Source organism: Bombina bombina, chromosome 2, assembly GCF_027579735.1.
Source record: "Bombina bombina isolate aBomBom1 chromosome 2, aBomBom1.pri, whole genome shotgun sequence".
Classification (NCBI taxonomy): Eukaryota; Metazoa; Chordata; class Amphibia; order Anura; family Bombinatoridae; genus Bombina; species Bombina bombina.
This window is the reverse complement of record NC_069500.1, coordinates 893,198,127-893,221,726: the sequence shown is the minus strand read 5'-3', so window position 1 is coordinate 893,221,726 and position 23,600 is coordinate 893,198,127. Positions and strand designations below refer to the sequence as shown.

At 39.1% G+C, this 23,600-nt stretch overlaps 1 protein-coding gene across 1 annotated transcript in view; it reads left to right on the top strand.

Annotated features, from left to right (window-relative positions):
- Nucleotides 1-69: 69 nt before the first annotated feature.
- The window catches only part of LOC128647358 (uncharacterized), a 26,171-nt gene continuing 2,640 nt past the window's right edge, over nucleotides 70-23,600 (top strand). The window contains exons 1-2 of the mRNA XM_053700143.1: nucleotides 70-114; nucleotides 12,849-12,992. Of these exons, the coding sequence (XP_053556118.1) occupies nucleotides 70-114; nucleotides 12,849-12,992 (189 nt within the window). The remainder of the gene's footprint in view (nucleotides 115-12,848; nucleotides 12,993-23,600) is intronic.

The window sequence follows — 23,600 nt, the reverse complement described above, 5'->3', positions numbered from 1 at the left end:
TTACAAGACTTCCGGAGTAGGCCGCATCCCCGGACTTTCCTAGTAATTTGCCGGTTCTGCTTGTCTGTTATGCCACACTTTTGCTCAGATCGACTTAAAAACAGCTCCGGATTGGTGAGTATGATGTAGCTTCTATCTCAGAGCCTTTTCTAATCCAAATACTCCTTTTTGTGTCCCAAACCACTGTCATTCATCAATTTTTACACGGAGCTTAGTAGTTTAGCTTCTGCTCTAGTTGTTTTTTTAAAGGGACAGTCTACACCAGAATTTTTATTGTTTGAAAAGATAGATAATCCCTTTATTACCCATTCCCTAGTTTTGCATAATGAACACTGTTATATTAATATACTTTTTACCTCTGTGATTACCTGGTATCTAAGCCTCTGCAAACTGCCCCCTTATTTCAGTTCTTTTGACAGACATCCATTTTAGTCAATCAGAGCTTGCTCACTGGAATTCCACGTGCTTGAGCACAGTGTTATCTATATGATAAACGTGAACTAACACCCTCTAGTGGTGAAAAACTGTCAAAATGCCCTGAGAGAAGAGGCGGTCTTCAAAAGCTTAGAAATTTGCATATGAATCTCCTAGGTTTAGCTTTCAACTAAGTATACCAAGAGAAAATTGGAAAATTGTTTAAAATTACATTCTCTGTCTGAATCATGAAAGTTTATTTTGGACTAGACTGTCCCTTTAAGTAATGTTAGGATTTTTTATTTTTATTTTAACTTAGTATTTTCTTATTTTATGTAATTGGGATTAATGTAGGGGGTGTTAGATTAGGGGGCTTAGTGATTAGATTAGTTATTTGCGTTGTGGGGGGATGGCGGTTTAGGGATTAATAGGTTTATTATAGTAGTAGCGATGTGGGGGGCTGGCGTTTTAGAGGTTAATAGGTTTATTATTAGTTTAATTAGGTTTATTGCGTTGAGGATGGCGGTTTAGGGGTTAATAGGTTTATTATAGTAGTAGCAATGTGGGGGGCGGCGGTTTAGAGGTTAATAGGTTTATTATAGTAGTAGCGATGTGGGGGGCCGGCGGTTTAGGGGTTAATAGGTTTATTATAGTAGTAGCGATGTGGGGGGCCGGCATTTTAGCGGTTAATAAGTTTATTTAGGTGTTAGCGGTTTAGGGGTTAATGACTTTATTTAGTGTCGGCGATGTCGGGGGGTGGCGTATTAGGGGTATTTAGACTAGGGGTTTATGAGCACGTAAAGTCAGGCCTTGGGTTTTGTGTGGTATGGAGCTTAATGCACCATACCAAACAACAAAAGGTTTTTCAGTAACTTGTAATAGCAGCGCTATGGAGAGTGTGTCAGCGCTAATTTTAATGCGTTATTTATGCACCTGGTTTAGCGCACAACTTGTTATCTAGCCCTATGTGCCTAAAAAGGAATGCCCCTATTTATCATTCTAAAATGTGCCTAAAATTGGGTAAGCTTCGACTGTAAAATTCTCCTACTCTGTTACCGTTTTGTTTGACGCACTAGTGTGCCAAAAAGTGTTAAATTAGATTGTTTTAGTCATATTTCCTATAGCACTACTGATTAATTTGACTTGTTACAAATTTATCATTTCTTTTCTTCTATGGCTAGGCTTACCAGAAGTCCCAGTTTGACTGGGATTGTCCCTGTTTGGAGGCACTGTCCCAGTGTCCCACCGGGTTGTTCATTCTGTCCCAGTAGGGTTGCCACCTCCGGGTTTTGAATCATGTGTCCATAGGGTTGCCACCTCCGCCATGTTTTCCGGGACACTTATGAGTTATACATGCTGCAAGGTGTGCAGGTAGGAACATGAATTTCAACCCTGGACAGCACACAAATAGTGACACTGAACAGCACTATTCATGTTGCTCCCTGCATACCCTGCAGCATGTATAACTCATAAGAGTACAGGAAGACATGACCGAGGTGGCAACCCTATGTGTCCGGGTTTCAGACCGCCTGAAACCCGGACATATTCAAAATGACCTGACTGTGAGTCTGTGGCTGTGGCTCCCCAGCATAGTTGTATACTGATACTTTGTTAAATACAGCCCTGCTTAGCTTAACGTTCGTGCCCTTCAAAGTTCACATTTAGTAATACTAGTGAGCAGCATAGGGTTTTTTAATTTTCTAGTACTACTTTGTTTATTTTTGTAGGAATTTAACACCCGACCCCTGGTGACATCACCAGTAATTCACGTTTAGGGGAATCATATGGGTATGACCATGAAGTGCAGACAGGCAGGATTTTTGCCATGGATCTTGCTTTACTTTATGCAGGATAGCACTTTGGCTGTAATCTTCCTGCATTATGGTATAGAGTAGCCTCTTAAACAGCTTTAGCAGGTACGTATTTCTTTTTTACTTATTTCATTCAATGTTGTATTTATGCCTTATCAGTGTCCAGTTCTGTTCCTTAGACACATAAAACACACCGCAGATATTAAATTGTGTAATGTATATGCTCTTCACTATTTTATGAAATTGGTAATTATGCTTGATATTTGGCATTATTTAGAATCTGAGATTTAGATGAATGATTTATTTGCTCATGTTGTGTATGGATAATCATGACAACTTAATTGTGCCTTTTTCACTAAGGGGTGGTGTTATGGTCAAATTAAACTATGTGATTCACTTGTTGTTTGACTGAGGAAGGGTAGAGTATCCACAAAACATTACGCACATAAAATCTATTACTTTAAAAGAACCGATAATTATCACGCCCCTGACCACACCTTCACTGGCACCATGCCAGGTGGTCCCAGTTTCACCTCTAAAAATTATGGTAAGCCTATCTATGGCGGACTGACAGTTCTCCTGCAAATGCAAAGATTTACGTTCTCCATAACTACTGTGGAGAACAGCTTTATCAATCTATGCTATACCAGTTGTAGAGGCAATGTTAGAAAAAAAGGGATCAACAAGATGCAAAAATAATATATAATGAAATTCAATAGCAATGTATATTGGAGCGCAAAAAATATATATATTGGAGCGCAAAAATATATATATATTGGAGTGCAAAAATAATAGGGCACATAAATAATATTTATTGGGGCTCAAAAATAATTTATAAAAACAAGAGCAAAATAGAATTGCAAAATAATGAAAACAGATTTATTTTCTTCCATGACAGTTTTTTTAAGAGGGGCATTAACAAAGCTACTATTGGGGCTGTGTAAATATTGCTGTTGGTTAATATACCACTTACATGGAGAATAGTTGCTTATTTTCATTGATAAATTAAGCAGATAATAATTTGAATAGAGAAATTTTTTTTTACATCTCCTCAGCTAGCCTATGGAGAAGCACAAAAAAACATAATTTATGTAAGAACTTACCTGATAAATTCATTTCTTTCATATTAACAAGAGTCCATGAGCTAGTGACGTATGGGATATACATTCCTACCAGGAGGGGCAAAGTTTCCCAAACCTCAAAATGCCTACAAATACACCCCTCACCACACCCACAAATCAGTTTAACGAATAGCCAAGAAGTGGGGTGATAAGAAAAAAGTGCGAAGCATATAAAATAAGGAATTGGAATAATTGTGCTTTATACAAAAAAATCATAACCACCACAAAAAAAAGGGTGGGCCTCATGGACTCTTGTTAATATGAAAGAAATGAATTTATCAGGTAAGTTCTTACATAAATTATGTTTTCTTTCATGTAATTAACAAGAGTCCATGAGCTAGTGACGTATGGGATAATGAATACCCAAGATGTGGATCTTTCCACACAAGAGTCACTAGAGAGGGAGGGATAAAATAAAGACAGCCAATTCCTGCTGAAAATAATCCACACCCAAAATAAAGTTTAATGAAAAACATAAGCAGAAGATTCAAACCGAAACCACTGCCTGAAGTACCTTTCTACCAAAAACTGCTTCAGAAGAAGAGAATGCATCAAAATGGTAGAATTTAGTAAAAGTATGCAAAGAGGACCAAGTCGCTGCTTTGCAAATCTGATCAACTGAAGCTTCATTCCTAAACGCCCAGGAAGTAGAAACTGACCTAGTAGAATGAGCTGTAATCCTCTGAGGCGGAGTTTTACCCGACTCAACATAGGCAAGATGAATTAAAGATTTCAACCAGGATGCCAAAGAAATGGCAGAAGCTTTCTGGCCTTTTCTAGAACCAGAAAAGATGACAAATAGACTAGAAGTCTTTCGGAAAGATTTAGTAGCTTCAACATAATATTTCAAAGCTCTAACAACATCCAAAGAATGTAACGATTTCTCCTTAGAATTCTTAGGATTAGGACATAATGAAGGAACCATGATTTCTCTACTAATGTTGTTGGAATTCACAACCTTAGGTAAAAATTCAAAAGAAGTTCGCAACACCGCCTTATCCTGATGAAAAATCAGAAAAGGAGACTCACAAGAAAGAGCAGATAATTCAGAAACTCTTCTGGCAGAAGAGATGGCCAAAAGGAACAAAACTTTCCAAGAAAGCAATTTAATGTCCAATAAATGCATAGGTTCAAACGGAGGAGCTTGAAGAGCTCCCAGAACCAAATTCAAACTCCATGGAGGAGAAATTGACTTAATGACAGGTTTTATACGAACCAAAGCTTGTACAAAACAATGAATATCAGGAAGAATAGCAATCTTTCTGTGAAAAAGAACAGAAAGAGCAGAGATTTGTCCTTTCAAGGAACTTGCGGACAAACCCTTATCTAAACCATCCTGAAGAAATTGAAATATTCTCGGAATTCTAAAAGAATACCAAGAAAAATGAAGAGTAAGACACCAAGAAATATAAGTCTTCCAGACTCTATAATATATCTCTCTAGATACAGATTTACGAGCCTGTAACATAGTATCAATCACAGAGTCAGAGAAACCTCTTTGACTAAGAATCAAGCGTTCAATCTCCATACCTTTAAGTTTAAGGATTTCAGATCCGGATGGAAAAAAGGACCTTGCGACAGAAGGTCTGGTCTTAACGGAAGAGTCCATGGTTGGCAAGATGCCATCCGGACAAGATCCGCATACCAAAACCTGTGAGGCCATGCCGGAGCTATTAGCAGAACAAACGAGCATTCCCTCAGAATCTTGGAGATTACTCTTGGAAGAAGAACTAGAGGCGGAAAGATATAGGCAGGATGATACTTCCAAGGAAGTGATAATGCATCCACTGCCTCCGCCTGAGGATCCCGGGATCTGGACAGATACCTGGGAAGTTTCTTGTTTAGATGAGAGGCCATCAGATCTATCTCTGGAAGTCCCCACATTTGAACAATCTGAAGAAATACCTCTGGGTGAAGAGACCATTCGCCCGGATGCAACGTTTGGCGACTGAGATAATCCGCTTCCCAATTGTCTACACCTGGGATATGAACCGCAGAGATTAGACAGGAGCTGGATTCCGCCCAAACCAGAATTCGAGATACTTCTTTCATAGCCAGAGGACTGTGAGTCCCTCCTTGATGATTGATGTATGCCACAGTTGTGACATTGTCTGTCTGAAAACAAATGAACGATTCTCTCTTCAGAAGAGGCCAAAACTGAAGAGCTCTGAAAATTGCACGGAGTTCCAAAATATTGATCGGTAATCTCACCTCCTGAGATTCCCAAACTCCCTGTGCCGTCAGAGATCCCCACACAGCTCCCCAACCTGTGAGACTTGCATCTGTTGAAATTACAGTCCAGGTCGGAAGAACAAAAGAAGCCCCCTGAATTAAACGATGGTGATCTGTCCACCACGTTAGAGAGTGTCGAACAATCGGTTTTAAAGATATTAATTGAGATATCTTCGTGTAATCCCTGCACCATTGGTTCAGCATACAGAGCTGAAGAGGTCGCATGTGAAAACGAGCAAAGGGGATCGCGTCCGATGCAGCAGTCATAAGACCTAGAATTTCCATGCATAAGGCTACCGAAGGGAATGATTGTGACTGAAGGTTTCGACAAGCTGAAATCAATTTTAGACGTCTCTTGTCTGTTAAAGACAGAGTCATGGACACTGAATCTATCTGGAAACCCAGGAAGGTTACCCTTGTTTGAGGAATCAAAGAACTTTTTGGTAAATTGATCCTCCAACCATGATCTTGAAGAAACAACACAAGTCGATTCGTATGAGACTCTGCTAAATGTAAAGACTGAGCAAGTACCAAGATATCGTCCAAATAAGGAAATACCACAATACCCTGTTCTCTGATTACAGACAGAAGGGCACCGAGAATCTTTGTGAAAATTCTTGGAGCTGTAGCAAGGCCAAACGGTAGAGCCACAAATTGGTAATGCTTGTCTAGAAAAGAGAATCTCAGGAACTGAAAATGATCTGGATGAATCGGAATATGCAGATATGCATCCTGTAAATCTATTGTGGACATATAATTCCCTTGCTGAACAAAAGGCAATATAGTCCTTACAGTTACCATCTTGAACGTTGGTATCCTTACATAACGATTCAATAATTTTAGATCCAGAACTGGTCTGAAGGAATTCTCCTTCTTTGGTACAATGAAGAGATTTGAATAAAACCCCATCCCCTGTTCCGGAACTGGAACTGGCATAATTACTCCAGCCAGCTCTAGATCTGAAACACAATTCAGAAATGCTTGAGCTTTCACTGGATTTACTGGGACACGGGAAAGAAAAAATCTCTTTGCAGGAGGTCTCATCTTGAAACCAATTCTGTACCCTTCTGAAACAATGCTCTGAATCCAAAGATTGTGAACAGAATTGATCCAAATTTCTTTGAAAAAACGTAACCTGCCCCCTACCAGCTGAACTGGAATGAGGGCCGTACCTTCATGTGAACTTAGAAGCAGGCTTTGCCTTTCTAGCAGGCTTGGATTTATTCCAGACTGGAGATGGTTTCCAAACTGAAACTGCTCCTGAGGACGAAGGATCAGGCTTTTGTTCTTTGTTGAAACAAAAGGAACGAAAACGATTGTTAGCCCTGTTTTTACCTTTAGATTTTTTATCCTGTGGTAAAAAAGTTCCTTTCCCACCAGTAACAGTTGAAATAATAGAATCCAACTGAGAACCAAATAATTTGTTTCCCTGGAAAGAAACGAAAAGTAGAGTTGATTTAGAAGCCATATCAGCATTCCAAGTCTTAAGCCATAAAGCTCTTCTGGCTAAGATAGCTAGAGACATAAACCTAACATCAACTCTAATAATATAAAAAATGGCATCACAGATAAAATTATTAGCATGCTGAAGAAGAATAATAATATCATGAGAATCACGATTTGCTACTTGTTGCGCTAGGGTTTCCAACCAAAAAGTTGAAGCTGCAGCAACATCAGCCAATGATATAGCAGGTCTAAGAAGATTACCTGAACACAGATAAGCTTTTCTTAGAAAGGATTCAATTTTTCTATCTAAAGGATCCTTAAACGAGGTACCATCTGACGTAGGAATGGTAGTACGTTTAGCAAGGGTAGAAATAGCCCCATCAACTTTAGGGATTTTGTCCCAAAATTCTAACCTGTCAGGCGGAACAGGATATAATTGCTTAAAACGTTTAGAAGGAGTAAATGAATTTCCCAATTTATCCCATTCTTTGGAAATCACTGCAGAAATAGCATTAGGAACAGGAAAAACTTCTGGAATAACCGCAGGAGCTTTAAAAACCTTATCCAAACGTATAGAATTAGTATCAAGAGGACTAGAATCCTCTATTTCTAAAGCAATTAGTACTTCTTTAAGTAAAGAGCGAATAAATTCCATCTTAAATAAATATGAAGATTTATCAGCATCAATCTCTGAGATAGAATCCTCTGAACCAGAAGAGTCCAAAGAATCAGAATGATGGTGTTCATTTAAAAATTCATCTGTAGAGAGAGAAGATTTAAAAGACTTTTTACGTTTACTAGAAGGAGAAATAACAGACAAAGCCTTCTTTATGGATTCAGAAACAAAATCTCTTATGTTATCAGGAACATTCTGCACCTTAGATGTTGAGGGAACTGCAACAGGCAATGGTACATTACTAAAGGAAATATTATCTGCTTTAACAAGTTTGTCATGACAATTATTACAAACAACAGCTGGAGGAATAGCTACCAAAAATTTACAGCAGATACACTTAGCTTTGGTAGATCCAGCAGGCAGTGATTTTCCTGTAGTATCTTCTGGCTCAGATGCAACGTGAGACATCTTGCAATATGTAAGAAAAAAACAACATATAAAGCAAAATAGATCAAATTCCTTATAAGACAGTTTCAGGAATGGGAAAGAATGCCAAATATCAAGCTTCTAGCAACCAGAAGCAAATGAAAAATGAGACTGAAATAATGTGGAGACAAAAGCGACGCCCATATTTTTTAGCGCCAAATAAGACGCCCACATTATTTGGCGCCTAAATGCTTTTGGCGCCAAAAATGACGCCACATCCGGAACGCCGACATTTTTGGCGCAAAATAACGTCAAAAAAATGACGTAACTTCCGGCGACACGTATGACGCCGGAAACGGAAAAGAATTTTTGCGCCAAAAAAGTCCGCGCCAAGAATGACGCAATAAAATGAAGCATTTTCAGCCCCCGCGAGCCTAACAGCCCACAGGGAAAAAAAGTCAAATTTTTGAGGTAAGAAAAATATGATAATTCAATGCATAATCCCAAATATGAAACTGACTGTCTGAAAATAAGGAAAGTTGAACATTCTGAGTCAAGGCAAATAAATGTTTGAATACATATATTTAGAACTTTATAAATAAAGTGCCCAACCATAGCTTAGAGTGTCACAGAAAATAAGACTTACTTACCCCAGGACACTCATCTACATGTTTGTAGAAAGCCAAACCAGTACTGAAACGAGAATCAGTAGAGGTAATGGTAAATATAAGAGTATATCGTCGATCTGAAAAGGGAGGTAAGAGATGAATCTCTACGACCGATAACAGATAACCTTATGAAATAGACCCCGTAGAAGGAGATCACTGCATTCAATAGGCAATACTCTCTTCACATCCCTCTGACATTCACTGCACGCTGAGAGGAAAACCGGGCTCCAACTTGCTGCGGAGCGCATATCAACGTAGAATCTAGCACAAACTTACTTCACCACCTCCCTTGGAGGCAAAGTTTGTAAAACTGATTTGTGGGTGTGGTGAGGGGTGTATTTGTAGGCATTTTGAGGTTTGGGAAACTTTGCCCCTCCTGGTAGGAATGTATATCCCATACGTCACTAGCTCATGGACTCTTGTTAATTACATGAAAGAAACAAACATTTTTTTTATATATTTGAATGCACAGATGCGCTTCTCTAAAGGAGAGCTGAAAAGAACCCAAAATAAGAGAATTACCTAAAGAATTCTCCTTTACACTTGATAAGTCTTGTTCTAAGGGAAAATACATTCACCACGGACAGTAAAACAGACAGTTCTATGTAACTAAGTATATATTTTTGGAAACTCACAAATTACTGGACACATAAACTTACACATAGGGCTAGATTACAATTGAAGAGCAAAATAACTCTTTGGCTCGAGGGTTAATTGCGTTAGAAGAAAGATTTTTGTGCTCGCCGGGGTTAGGCTGGTATTACAAGTTGAAAGTAAACTGTTTTAGCTCTATCGGTAACCCAACTAGTGCAAAAATGCAAAGTTAGAATATTGCGTGGGCGTTCACATATTCCCCCACAGTAGTCAATGGAGAAAAAAAGTGGAAAAAAAACACCCCACTCTCGCACAAAAACAACACATATTCTCATTTGCGCTAAAGCAACATGAAAATATGAATATTTTACATTCTAATGTTCTTTACATAACAGAATATTTCTACATATATCTGATGGTATTTTGGTAAAATATATATCTATACCTTTATTTATACATGATTATATATATATAAAAATACATAGAACATATTCTGCTATGATATGAATATGAATATTGCATAAATATACTTTTCAATTTTTCAACTACTTAACGGCAAAGGGCTCCAATGCATTTATATATATATATATATATATATATATATATACTGTACTGTTTACATATGTATTTATGTTTATATGTGTATACAGTATATGTGGGGCTATTTATTAAAGGTCTTGCGGACCTGATCCGACAGTGCGGATCAGGTCTGCAAAACCTCGCTGAATGCAGAGAGCAATACGCTCTCCGCATTTAACATTGCACCAGCAGCTCACAAGAGCTGCTGGTGCAACGCCGCCCCCTGCTGACTCGCGGCCGCCAGCAGGGAGGTGTTAATCAACCCGATCGTACTCGATCTGGTTGATTTTCGGCAATTCCTGTCCGCCTCATCAGAGCAGGCAGACAGGGTTATGGAGCAGCGGCCTTTAGACCGCTGCTTCATAACTGGTGTTTCTGGCGAGTCTGAAGACACGCCAGAAACACGGGCCCACACGGAGCTTGATAAATGGACCCCATAGTCTGAAAATACATATATACACACATATAAATACATATGTACACATATATAAACATGTATATATACATACATATCCATATTTAGACATGTATATGGATGTATCTCTATATTAAAGCCCTTTGCCTGCCTTTTATTTTCTAACACCTGAGACCCCATATCTTTGAGCCCTTATAACGTTTGTGTGCAATATTTTTTTTAAATTATGTTTACTTGATAGTGTTGTTATGAGTGTAACTATACTTTGTAATGTATTTTGATGTATTTTGTGCATGTTTTTAGTTAACGAAACAGTTAACCAGAACTCTGAAGTCGCTTTAATCATTCTAGCGTAAATCACAATTGTGCTCATGCGATCGCATTTACTTTCAACTCATAATATCAGTGGTAAGCCCGATGAGCGCAAACCCTAGCGATATACCCCTTATAGCTCTGGCTCCACTTGTAATCTAGCCCACAATTTTTTATAACCTAAAATCATTATTTTTTTAATTGTATTTTTATTGAGACTATAAGATACAAATAAACAACAGTAAAGTGATATACCAACAAGCAAGCCTCATAGGTAGCAAATCTTGTATAATAATACAGAATAGACTAAGGGGCCGATTTATCATGGCCCGAATGGGGCCAAACACCCCTGTTTCCGCGTGTCTACGATTGGGTTAATTGACACCTCCTGCTAGCGGCCAATCTGTCGGGGGCGGCATTGCACAAGCAGTTCACCAGAACTGCTTGTGCAATGTCAAATGCTGACAGCGTATGCTGTCGGCATTCAGCGATGTCTGGCGGACATGATCTGCTACAGCGAATCATATCCGCCAGACATTGATAAATCGGCCCCTAAGAGTATGTAGCTAAACATAGTTACTGCCAAACACTCAGTTTGCAATGTCAACGTCGTTTTTCTATAGTGAATAAAAAATATTTAGAACATACAGGTATATATATATATATATAATTAAAAAGAATACTAGCATATATCACTAATCAAATCTATCCTCCTTTTTCACATTAAAGAGATATGAAACCCACATTTTTTCTTACATGATACAGATAGAGCATGCCATTTTTATCAACTTTCTAATTTACTCCTATTATCAATTTTTTTGTTATCTTGGTATCTTTATTTTAAAAGAAGCTGGCTCATTTTTGGGTAGCTCTTGCTGATTGGTGGCTAAATGTGTCTTATTTTGATTTATGTACTTTAGCAGGTATGACATTAAAAAATGTCAGCATGCTTGAAGATGCATATCATGGATTTTGGCGCAACATTTTGTCACAGTGAAAGTTTTTGTGAATACTTAATTCACATGTTCATAAAATTATTGTTGATTGATTAAAAAGACAGTTAAAACATCACTCAAATTCCACATGGCAAAAAAAAATGAAATCTGCAAACAAACTATTTTAAAGCATTTAGACTAATTTTCGTAACATTTTTTTGTACAGTTTTGCAAGTCCAGGGACATACTCTTTGTAAAGCCTCTTTAGTGTTCTTTATCTTTGCTGTATATGAGTAAGATCAGATATAAATAGCCTTAAGCAATAGTCAAGCATGGAGTATATACTTCAACCTCTCAGAGAAACTGGAAAAAAATAATTACATGAAAAGGGGACAAAATAGATAATGAAAGTTTATTCAAGTGTTTACTTCTGATAATAAAACCTGACATGGAGAATTTAATTTAATTCCTTTAAGGAACAGTAAACACTATTAAGATTATATTTTTCTGCAGTCTTCCAAAATATTTATATATCAGCATTATTAGGACAGATTAACTCCTTAACTCATCCACTACCTCTGAGGTGCTGGAAAGCAATCCTCCCGATCAGATACGAATGGGATAATTGACACCCTCTGCTAACGACCGATTCACCGCAAATGTGCGGGGGCGGCATTGCACAAGCCTTTTACCAGAAATGCTTGTGCAATGCTAAATGCCGGCAGCATATGCTGTCGGTATTTACCGATGTTGGGTGGACATGATCCATTATAGCAGATTATATCAGCCTGACATTTGATAAATCTACCTCCTAGCCTGCTTTAATTCTTTTCCAATAGTCAAATGCTACCACATTACTTACATGGCATTTATCATTAATAATTACAGACATAAATCTTTAGTTTTTCTTCACTGTGCTGGTCTGCATATGTTGTGTTAAAATACTGTACTTTATTTTCATATAAAATAAGGATATCAAATAATAAAGTTTACTTAGGACTATTACTAGCTATATTTCTATAAAGTATATCTCTGTTGGCTAAAATGTTATTAATTATACGAATAGTTATTATATCACACTCCAACCTACCAGTAACTACTGCAGCACCTGTAAAATACATAATTTCCTAAATATATCTCTTTTTAAAAATATATATCATCTGTTTTGGGTGTTTCTGTGCATTTTAAAAATACTTTGGATGTGCATGGTCATGTGACCTGTCATGTGACCACCCTCTGCCACACTTTAAACTGTCAATGTTCTGTTCAACTGTCAAAGGAGAGAATTGGATGCGAGGAGAAGCTCAGGCTACTTCAAGCAACTGGAGATTTAAAGACAGCAAATCACCTGGAGAACCAGCTTTACTTGACTGCCACCATGTTCCGAGGATCTGAGACTGACGACATGTTCCAGACTTCACAGGTCAGTGACTTCTCACATTTTCTGATACTTTTACAGCAGTTATGGTGGATATTATTGGTCTTCTCAGGCTAGCGTTCTAAAAACAAATCTACCAACTCGAGAATACAAGATGAGACATAAATATGATCTTTAGAAAACTTTGAACACTTGTTGAGATTAGTGGCACCTGGTGAAGTTTTAAGTTGGTGGTGCAGAATATTCTCCCATTTACATAACCATAATAAATAGTTTTTCACTTTTTTAACATAGAAATCAGACTTTTATTTATTCATTTATGTCCATTTGTTATACAATGTATCTAAAACATAGTAATAAAGATCCCCTTTCAAGATATTTAATCAAAAATAAATCACTGAATGAAATAAAACTATCAAGATGTTAACTGGGGACACAGACACTCTGGGAACTGACAATTTTTTCAGTTTTTACTATTTACAAAAATGACTCCATTTTATAATATTCATCATTATTTTCAGATTAAAAACTTTAACTTACCTTTACTGACTATGTCCCTCTTCCCTGCATTAAAAAGCATTGTGTAAAATATAAAGATAAATACAGTGCATTTAGTACATTTCTAAGACAACACCTATTTCACCACATGCAGTGTATTTAGAGGAGGCTGCAACTAGTACTTAAAGGGACAGTCAACACCAGAATTTTTGTTGTTTAAAAAGATAGATAATCCCTTTATTACCCATTCCCCAGTTTTGCAAAACCAACAGTTATATTAATATACTTTTTACTTCTGTGTCTAACTTGTATCTAAACATCTTCTGACTGCCCCTAATCACATGACTTTTAGTTATTATCTATTGACTTGTATTTTAGCCAATTAGTGCAGTGTCTGCCATTAGCCACGGGCGTGATCACAATGCTATCTATATGGCCTACAAGAGCTAGATCTCCCCTGCTGTGAAAAGTAAATAAAATAGAGGCGGCCTTCAAGGGCTTATAAATTATCATATGAGCCTTCCTAGGTTTGCTTTCAACTAAAATACCAAGAGAACAAAGCAAAATTGTTGATAAAAGTAAATTGGAAAGTTGTTTAAAATTACATGCCCTATTTGAAAAATTTGTTTTTTTTTTTGGACTTGACTGTCCCTGTAATGTTTTATTTTAAAATGACTTGTTTTAACTCTACAAATGCAGCCATTTTGTTACAATCCAAACTGTTTCTTTTAGTAAAACCTCTTATGTTTATAGAAAAATGTTTAGCAACTTACATGTTGCTTTGCCTACTTGTCTCTGACACTATTATAGTTTGTTTTTTTTAGAAGAGGTTTTTTTTAGTTTTCTCTTAAAAGCAAAAGAGCTGAAAACTTTAGGGAAATGCCTCTAAAAATGATTTTATCAGGGCGTAAAAGAGCTATGATTGCTTTAGGGCAAATATCCTTATCAGGGCACTTTTTAAAGTATTTTTTTTAGATAGGCTTTTTTTAGGGGGTTGGGGGTTACTTTTATTGTAGAATGAGGTTGTAATTTATTGGAGTAAAAGAGCTAAATTGCTCTAGGGCAGTACAAAAAGTCCTTCTAAGGGCAATTGCTATAGTAACTTTAGTGTTAGTATAGGGTTTTTATTTGGTATGGGTTTCTTTTGTGTTTTTTTTATTTTTGGTAGTATTCTTTTGTTTTTGGTTATTTTTTTTATTATTATTTTCAGTAATTTTAGTGTTTGTTATTTTTTGTAACTTAGGGTGTGTTTGCTTAGAGGTCTAGGGGGTTAACTGTTAAAAAGTTTTATAGTTTGGGGGTAGTTTGAATTGTAGGGTTGAGGCAGCTTAGGGGTTAATCATTTCTGGGGGGTAGGTAATTAGGTTATGGCATATGAGGGGTTAATAGTGTAGTGGGCTTAGGTTACGCAGGGGTGAGGGCATGTAAGGGGTTAATAGTTTAGTGAAGCATTGCATTTATATACAATGTTAAAATGATATGCATTGCCATATATAATGCATATTATTTTAAGTATTGTATATAAAGTAAAATGTTATTTTTGCTTGATAATTTTATTATTTTAAACATAACTATATAATTTAAATAATTTATAATTTACAAGCAAAAATAACTACATTTTAAATGATATACAATACTTAAAAAAAATATGTAGTATACATGACAATGCATATCATTTTAACATTGTATATAAATGTAGCAACAAAACCCTTATAATTATAATGGGGAAGTTTTTTTTGTATACTTTATGAGTCAGGTAAATTACAGACATGCAATAGGTGTAGGCGTTCTGTGGGAGTTATCTGGGCATTCCAGGGGGAGTATAGGGAAGACATAACATAGATGTATGATGTATTAGGGAGTTAGTTGGGAATTCCAGGGGAGTATAGCTAAAACATGACATAGGTGTTTGCGGTATTAGGGAATTAGCTGAGCATTCCAGGAGAGTATAGCTAAGACATGACTTAGGTGTAGGTGGTATTAGAGAAATAGCCAGGCATTCCAGGGCTGTACCCCTGCACTTTGATTGGGATATATCCTCAGCTGTGCTATATATTCCAATCTCTGAAGTGGAGGTTACGAGTATGGTGTCAGCCATGTTTGCTCCCAACTTTTCAGTGGCAGGACTTTCTAGAGTGAGGTAGGTAGTGTGAATTTAGGAAAAGTAAGGTCATAGAGGCATTATTTGAAGTGTTCATACATAGAAACGTTTTTTGTTTCAGTGAGCGCACTGTCTGCACCATGTAGGAACACTTCAAATACACACACCCACTTTAGAAAGTGCTGACAAGTGGCAATGTCGACAATGTTTTGCTGACGTATTCCTCCCCATTATTTTATATGGGTTATATATCGCTAGTTGCAGGCACTTGGCGGGTCTGACTTTTTTTTATTCAAATATATCGCTAGATCAAGGGGTGGTGAGCCTGATGAGGCCAAAAATCCATTTCTCTTGTTAAGTGTATCCAGTCCACGGATCATCCATTACTTATGGGATATTAACTCCTCCCCAACAGGAAGTGCAAGAGGATTCACCCAGCAGAGCTGCTATATAGCTCCTCCCCTAACTGCCATTACCAGTCATTCTCTTGCACCCAACGAATAGATAGGATGTGTGAGAGGACTGTGGTGATTATACTTAGTTTCATACCTTCAATCAAAAGTTTGTTATTTTATAATAGCACCGGAGTGTGTTATTCCTTCTCTGGTAGAATTTGAAGAAGAATCTACCTGAGTTTTTCTATGATTTTAGCCGGAGTAGTTAAGATCATATTGCTGTTTCTCGGCAATCTGAGGAGAGGTAAACTTCAGATCAGGGGACAGCGGGCAGATTAATCTGCAAAGAGGTATGTAGCAGCTTTATATTTTCTGACAATGGAATTGATGAGAAAATTCTGCCATACCGATATAATGTAAACTCAGCCTTAAATGCAGTAGCAGCAACTGGTATCAGGCTGTCATGTATGTATATTTTACACTTCAGTATTCTGGGGAATGGCACTTCACTGGAATTATACTGTATGCATAAAACTTTAGCCTAATTTGCAGGGACTAGCAACAGGCTTTTTAATAACACTCAATTTATTAATGTTAAAACGTTTTTTGCTGGCATGTAAAATCGTTTAATTTTCTGAGGGTACTGGGTGAAAAAATGTTTTGGGCACTATTTTTTTCCACTTGGCAGTCGTTTTATTTAATTTATGACAGTTTACTGATCTCTCTCACTGTTAGCTATCAGGGTTAGTTATCCTTTGCTAATGGGAGCAATCCTTTGCTAAAATTGTGTTTTTTACAAAGATTTGATGCTATAACTTTTCAGTTTATTAATTTTCAACTGTCATAACTTTTTTCTGTGCTTCTTATAGGCACAGTACGTTTTCATATTATAGTAAATTACTTGAAAAGTATTTCCAAGTTGCTAGTTTATTTGCTAGTGTGTTAAACATGTCTGATTCAGAGGAAGATATCTGTGCTATATGTGCTAAAGCCAAAGTGGAGCCCAATAGAAATTTATGTACTAACTGTATTGATGCTACTTTAAATAAAAGTCAATCTGTACAAATTGAACATATTTCACCAAACAACGAGGGGAGAGTTATGCCGACTAACTCGCCTCACGTGTCAGTACCTGCATCTCCCGCTCGGGAGGTGCGTGATATTGTAGCGCCGAGTACATCTGGGCGGCCATTACAAATCACATTACAGGATATGGCTACTGTTATGACTGAAGTTTTGGCTAAATTACCAGAACTAAGAGGTAAGCGTGATCACTCTGGGGTGAGAACAGAGTGCGCTGATAATATTAGGGCCATGTCAGACACTGCGTCACAATTTGCAGAACATGAGGACAGAGAGCTTCATTCTGCGGGTGACGGTTCTGATCCAAACAAACTGGATTCAGATATTTTAAATTTAAGCTGGAAAACCTCTGTGTATTACTAGGGGAGGTGTTAGCGGCTCTGAATGATTGTAACACAGTTGCAATACCAGAGAAAATGTGTAGGTTGGATAAATATTTTGCGGGTACCGGCGAGTACTGACGTTTTTCCTATACCTAAGAGACTTACTGAAATTGTTACTAAGGAGTGGGATAGACCCGGTGTGCCGTTCTCACCCCCTCCGATATTTAGAAAGATGTTTCCAATAGACGCCACCACACGGGACTTATGGCAAACGGTCCCTAAGGTGGAGGGAGCAGTTTCTACTTTAGCTAAGCGTACCACTATCCCGGTGGAGGATAGCTGTGCCTTTTCAGATCCAATGGATAAAAAGTTAGAGGGTTACCTTAAGAAAATGTTTGTTCAACAAGGTTTTATCTCTGCATTTTCCGGTTGTTCTGGGTTATCCCTGTCTCCAAAAGCACAATCCCAGTCTCGACTGGCGCAGGTCCGAAATTTTGTCGTGGTCTTCGCAATGGATTTCCATTTGTCTTCGGTATCTCAATTGCCAGAGGAGTACCGTGAGTTCCTAGACGTGTTTGACAAGGTGCGTGCCGGTACGTTGCCTCCTCACCGGTCTTACGATTGTGCCATAGACCTGCAACCCGGAGCCATTCCTCCTCGGGGTCGGGTGTACCCTCTGTCTGTTGCAGAGAATTGTGCTATGGAGGAGTATGTTGCCGATGCTCTGTCGCGGGGGATCATCTGCAAATCCTGCTCTCCTGCAGGGGCTGGCTTCTTCTTTGTGAAGAAAAAGGGTGGCGAGTTAAGACCATGTATCGATTATAGGGGTCTTAATCGTCTTACCATTAAGAATGCTTACCCTATTCCGCTTATTACGGAACTCTTTGACTGCCTCAAGGGAGCTACGGTCTTTACTAAACTTGATTTGAGAGGAGCGTACAATCTCGTTAGGATTAAGGAGGGCCACGAATGGAAAACAGCATTTAACACCAGGAGCGGGCATTATGAGTATCTTGTAATGCCCTTTGGCCTATGTAATGCTCCTGCTGTTTTTCAGGAATTTATTAATGATGTCCTACGAGATATGTTGCAACAGTATGTTGTGGTGTACTTAGACGACATCCTCATACACTCACCCACACTTGAGGCTCAACGTTCTGATGTTACACAGGTTCTTCAAAGACTACGTGAGAACGGCCTGTTTTGTAAACTCGAGAAATGTGAGTTCCATCAGACTCAAGTAACCTTCCTAGGTTATGTTATCTCTGTTGCAGGGTTCTCCATGGATCCTGACAAGTTATCTGCAGTTCTGCAGTGGCCTCGCCCAGTTGGTCTTCGGTCTATTAAACGTTTTTTGGGGTTCGCCAATTACTATAGAAAGTTTATTAAAATCTTTTCTTCCTTGGTCAAACCTATCACAGACATGACCCGTAAAGAGAATGATCCACTCCATTGGTCACCTACTGCCATTAAGGCCTTTGATAGTCTTAAGACTGCCTTTGCTGCCGCTCCAGTTCTGGCTCATCCTAACCCTGTCCTGCCTTTCATTCTTGAGGTTGATGCGTCTGAGACTGGAGTAGGTGCCCTCTTGTCTCAACGTCCTACGCCTGACAGTTCCTTGCATCCGTGTGTTTTCTTCTCTTAGAAATTGTCTCCAGCGGAGTGCAAGTATGAAATTGGCGACAGGGAATTACTGGCCATAATTTTGGCACTTAAGGAATGGAGGCATCTTCTTGAGGGTACTAGCGTGCCAGTGCTCATTCTTACTGACCACAAGAATTTTACTTATCTATCTGAAGCAAAACGTTTGTCGCCCCGACAGGCCAGATGGGCGCTATTTTTCTCTTGGTTTAATTATGTGGTCTCCTACCTGCCTGGTAGTAAGAATGTAAGGGCTGATGCCCTCTCTCGACAATTTTTGCCTCTGTCCAAGGAGGAGTCTGTAGCTACTCCTGTTATACCTCCTGACCATACTTTGGCTACCATACATACTAATTTGACTTCTCCCTTGGGGGAGGAGATCCTGGCTGCACAAACCAATGCACCTCCTGAGAAACCTAGTGGTAAGTGTTTTGTTCCTGAGAATCTTCAAACTAAACTTTTGCACGCTTACCACTATCCTAAAGCCGCAGGTCACCCAGGCCAGAACCAAATGATTTGGTCTGTCACTCGACAATTCTGGTGGCCAGGTCTTCGTTCTGATGTTGCTGCGTATGTTGCCTCCTGCTCAGTTTGTGCACAGAATAAGACTCCTCAAAGTCTTCCTGTGGGTCTTCTTCAACCTATTGCTAATGATGAGCATCCTTGGATACATCTTTCCATGGACTTCATTGTCGAGCTCCCTGTTTCCAATGGCAATACTGTTATCCTTATGGTGGTTGACCATTTTTCAAAAATGTCACATTGCATTCCCTTGATGAAGCTTCTTACCGCTCAGGAGCTTGCTTTAATTTTTGCCCGGGAGGTCTTCCGTTTACATGGGTTACCCAAGAAGATAGTGCCAGACCGGGTAGCCAGTTTGTCTCCAGATTTTGGTGTTCCTTTTGTGCTCAAATGGGGATCCAGCTTACCGTCTCCTCGGCATATCACCCTCAATCCAATGGGACTGCGGAACGGTGTAATCAAGCTCTGGAACAGTTCCTCTGTTGCTATGTCTCAGATCACCACAATAATTGGTCTGAACTGTTACCTTGAGCAGAGTTTGCTCATAATAGTGCTATTAATGCTTCCTCCAAGTTATCCCCGTTCATGGCGAATTATGGGTTTCAACCATCCTTGTTGCCCGATTCATTCATGTCTCAGGGTATTCCGGCTTTGGAGGAGCATCTCCGGCAACTCTGTACCACATGGGTGCAGATTCAGGATTGCCTTCATCGTTCTATGCAGCGCCAAAAGTTCCAGGCTGATCGTAGGCGTCTGCCCGCATCTTCCTATCAGGTTGGTGAGAGAGTTTGGCTGTCCTCCCGCAACTTGAACCTTCGTGTGCCTTCCAATAAATTGGCTCCCCGTTATGTTGGTCCTTTTCAAATACTCCGACGGGTTAATCCTGTGGCCTACGTTTTTGACCTTCCTCCTCCTATGCGCATCTCCAATGTTTTTCATGTCTCCCTCTTGAAACCATTTGTTTTGTAATCGGTTTACCACTGTGTTGCCTCATCCCCATCCTATCTTTGTTGACAACCATGAGGAGTATGAGGTCAGCAGCATTATTGACTCTCGTATGTCCAGGGGCCGTTTACAGTATTTGGTTCACTGGAGGGACTACGGTCCGGAGGAGCGTTCTTGGGTTCCCTCCTCTGATGTTCATGCTCCTGCCCTCCTCCGTGCCTTCCATGCCCGTTTCCCCAATAAGCCTTTTGTCCTCCCGCGGGGGAGGGGTCGTTGAGGGAAGGGTACTGTCAGGGTTTTTTCCCTGTTGTGTTTGCCATGTGCTGCTGGCAGCCATTTTACTCACCTCTCTTCCTGACTATGGTGCATTGTGGGGGTTGCTGCTCATTTCCTACACTTCCTTTTATGGCCAGGCTGGTGTGCATCATCCATGTGAGACAGGATGCAGTCTCAGAATTGTGATGTCATCACTTATTATTTAAAGGGCCTCTGTTCAGTATGCTTTGCCTTTGCGTTGTCTCAGACCTGTTTGTGAGAGTTCCTGTGTATTACCTGGCTGCCTGACTTCCTTCCTGGTTCCTGATCCCTGGCTTGTTCCTGACTCTGCTGTTTTCCTTGTTCCTGATTTCGGCTCGTCTATTCACTTTGGCTATTGACTCGGCTCATCTGACTACCAGCTCTGGTTTTGACTCCTGGCTTGTTATTTTTTTTTTTTTTTTTTTTGTTTAACTTTTATTGAGGTTCTTTTCAAGGCAAACAAATGGTAATTGTCAATACACATGCAAAAAATGTTGTTACAAGGTAGGTTGCATAAACAAATCAAATAAAAAACAATACAATTAAATGATGCTTTAAACTTCCACAGTAAACAGTAATTGCCGTTAAAACTATACATCTACTATATGATTTAGGCGGCCACTTTTGGACCACATAGGATTGCAATAAACAAAATAGAAAGTAGGTAAACAATAATGTGCAGGGGCCACTCATGGACCCCAAATGAAGAGCCTCTTTTTTTACTTTTCAGTACTATAACTCTTATAAATTATAATGTAAGTAATACAATGAAGCAAAAAGAATAGTAATAAAGTAAGAATAGTAATAAGGTTGCAGCAAATTTCTGGAACACATGGGAGATAATTACAAATACGCACATATCCTGTGGAGAAAATAGTAACCTAAGTTAGGCATCTGATAAGGGGGGAGCCAGGACTATGGTATAGCACAAACCGGTTATGATAGCCGTGCTTCAGGAGACTGCTTAATATATTGGGGAATATTCTAGTACTAGATATTATGCACTCCTGTATATGATTATAAAAGGAACAGTGAGGTATACTTAACAATTTATATGTGAATGAAACAGCAGTGTAATATGGCGGTAAAACTCGCTCTATGTAAGCATAGCAGACTCTCATGGCAAATGGAAAACATAAGATTTGAGAGAGCCTTTTGGGACAATAAGAAACAAACTAATTCCCATTTAGGGATTCTAAGAGAACAAAGCTACAATCAATTAGCATGATGTGGGATGGGATTATACCAAGAGGGGTTGCACTGGAATAATATGGTAAAATATAGAGATAAGCAACAATAATTTCACCAACACCAAGCTCATAGTAAACTTAACATTTGTGTCAGTACAATTTACTTTACTAATGCAGGGATACACCTATATACACGTCACACCGCCCCGGCTGTAGGCAGCAAGACATGAACCATAGTAACTAGTTCTAAGAGTGTAACAAATTAGATGTTGCATTAAGTTAGGGATGGGGACATCCCACATGCTCTTTAGAGATTCAACTCCCCCTTGACATGGTGCAATAATAATAATAATAATAAAAAAAAAAAAACACGGAAGGCATTACATTCACAGTCCAGGGTATAAAGGGAGAAAGCGTAACTTGAAAAACTAAGGACTATAGGTCATAACTTTTGAATTTGCGGTTAACATCTTAGATAGTCCATTGATAAATTAGGTAACAATTAAACTGCAAAATATCGTAAGTCCAAAGTCCACATAGACCCCAGATTATAAACAATCAGTCAATAGAAAGACAGTAATCGCATTAGCCTATCCCTCTCCTACACTGTTGATCAAGCTGCTCGATTTTATGTGACCCAAACAGAAGATGAGTCCTTTACATTGAGGAAATGTCCCTGTATGCTAACTAAAAAGTACCAGGAGAGTTGCGGTGTAAGAGCTAAGATGATTCTTTGCAACTGAGCCATATCCCCTTGTTTTGACTGGGATGTATCAGAAGTATTTTGGTATGAAAGCAGCGGAAAATCAGGACTCTGCATAATACCTATGAGCCCATGGAACTGTGCCAAGTAATCCGACAGCAGGGATCTCCAGCAGAGACCCCACGTGGTTACCGCAACACTGCAAACGCTCATCTATGGCTACGATTAGCTGATGGTTGGGGTACAAACTGGTTAGGCAAATAGAGATTCCGGGGAGCATCTCCAGCTAGTTTCCTCCACTCCACCTCTGCTGTAATGATCTCCGCATCAGGGCCAGGGGGTGTTGCACATGGCTCCTCACCATAACAGTGAGTCAGAGATTCCAAGGTCCCAGTCTCAACAGGTAAGAACGTGATGTCAGCTGCCAAGTTGGTCTCGTTGTGCACTGCGGACAATCAATGGTGCTTCAGGTCCCCATTCCAGGCATCACCTTGGCTCGAATCTGATGGTGTTGAAGAAGCGCCAGACATCAGGATCTGCTCAAATGCAGCATGGTGTGAGGTTAGAAGCCTGTTGATCTCTAGTAATAAATAGTTGGCCATCTACACAGGAATCTGAAACGTTCATTTGCTGCAAGCGTTGAGAATAAAGTATAGTATTAGACAGGCTGTGTGTGCCACTTAACGACAGTCCCAAAAGAGGCCCGCCGGGGGGTAAAATTAGTTCTGTGATGTTGCGACAGCTTCGGGCACTGATGCCAACAGCAATTCCAGGTAGAGAGATCTTGTTTTGATCACTATCGGATGTAGAGTTCAATGCTGTGTAACATTCTCCTGGATGATTTTGTAATATAGCGATATTTTAGAATTATTGTTAGAAGGCTGAAGCAGCACGAAGGAAAGCGTCCTATCATGAACGCTACCCGGAAGTTCCCCCCCTGGCTTGTTATTTGACT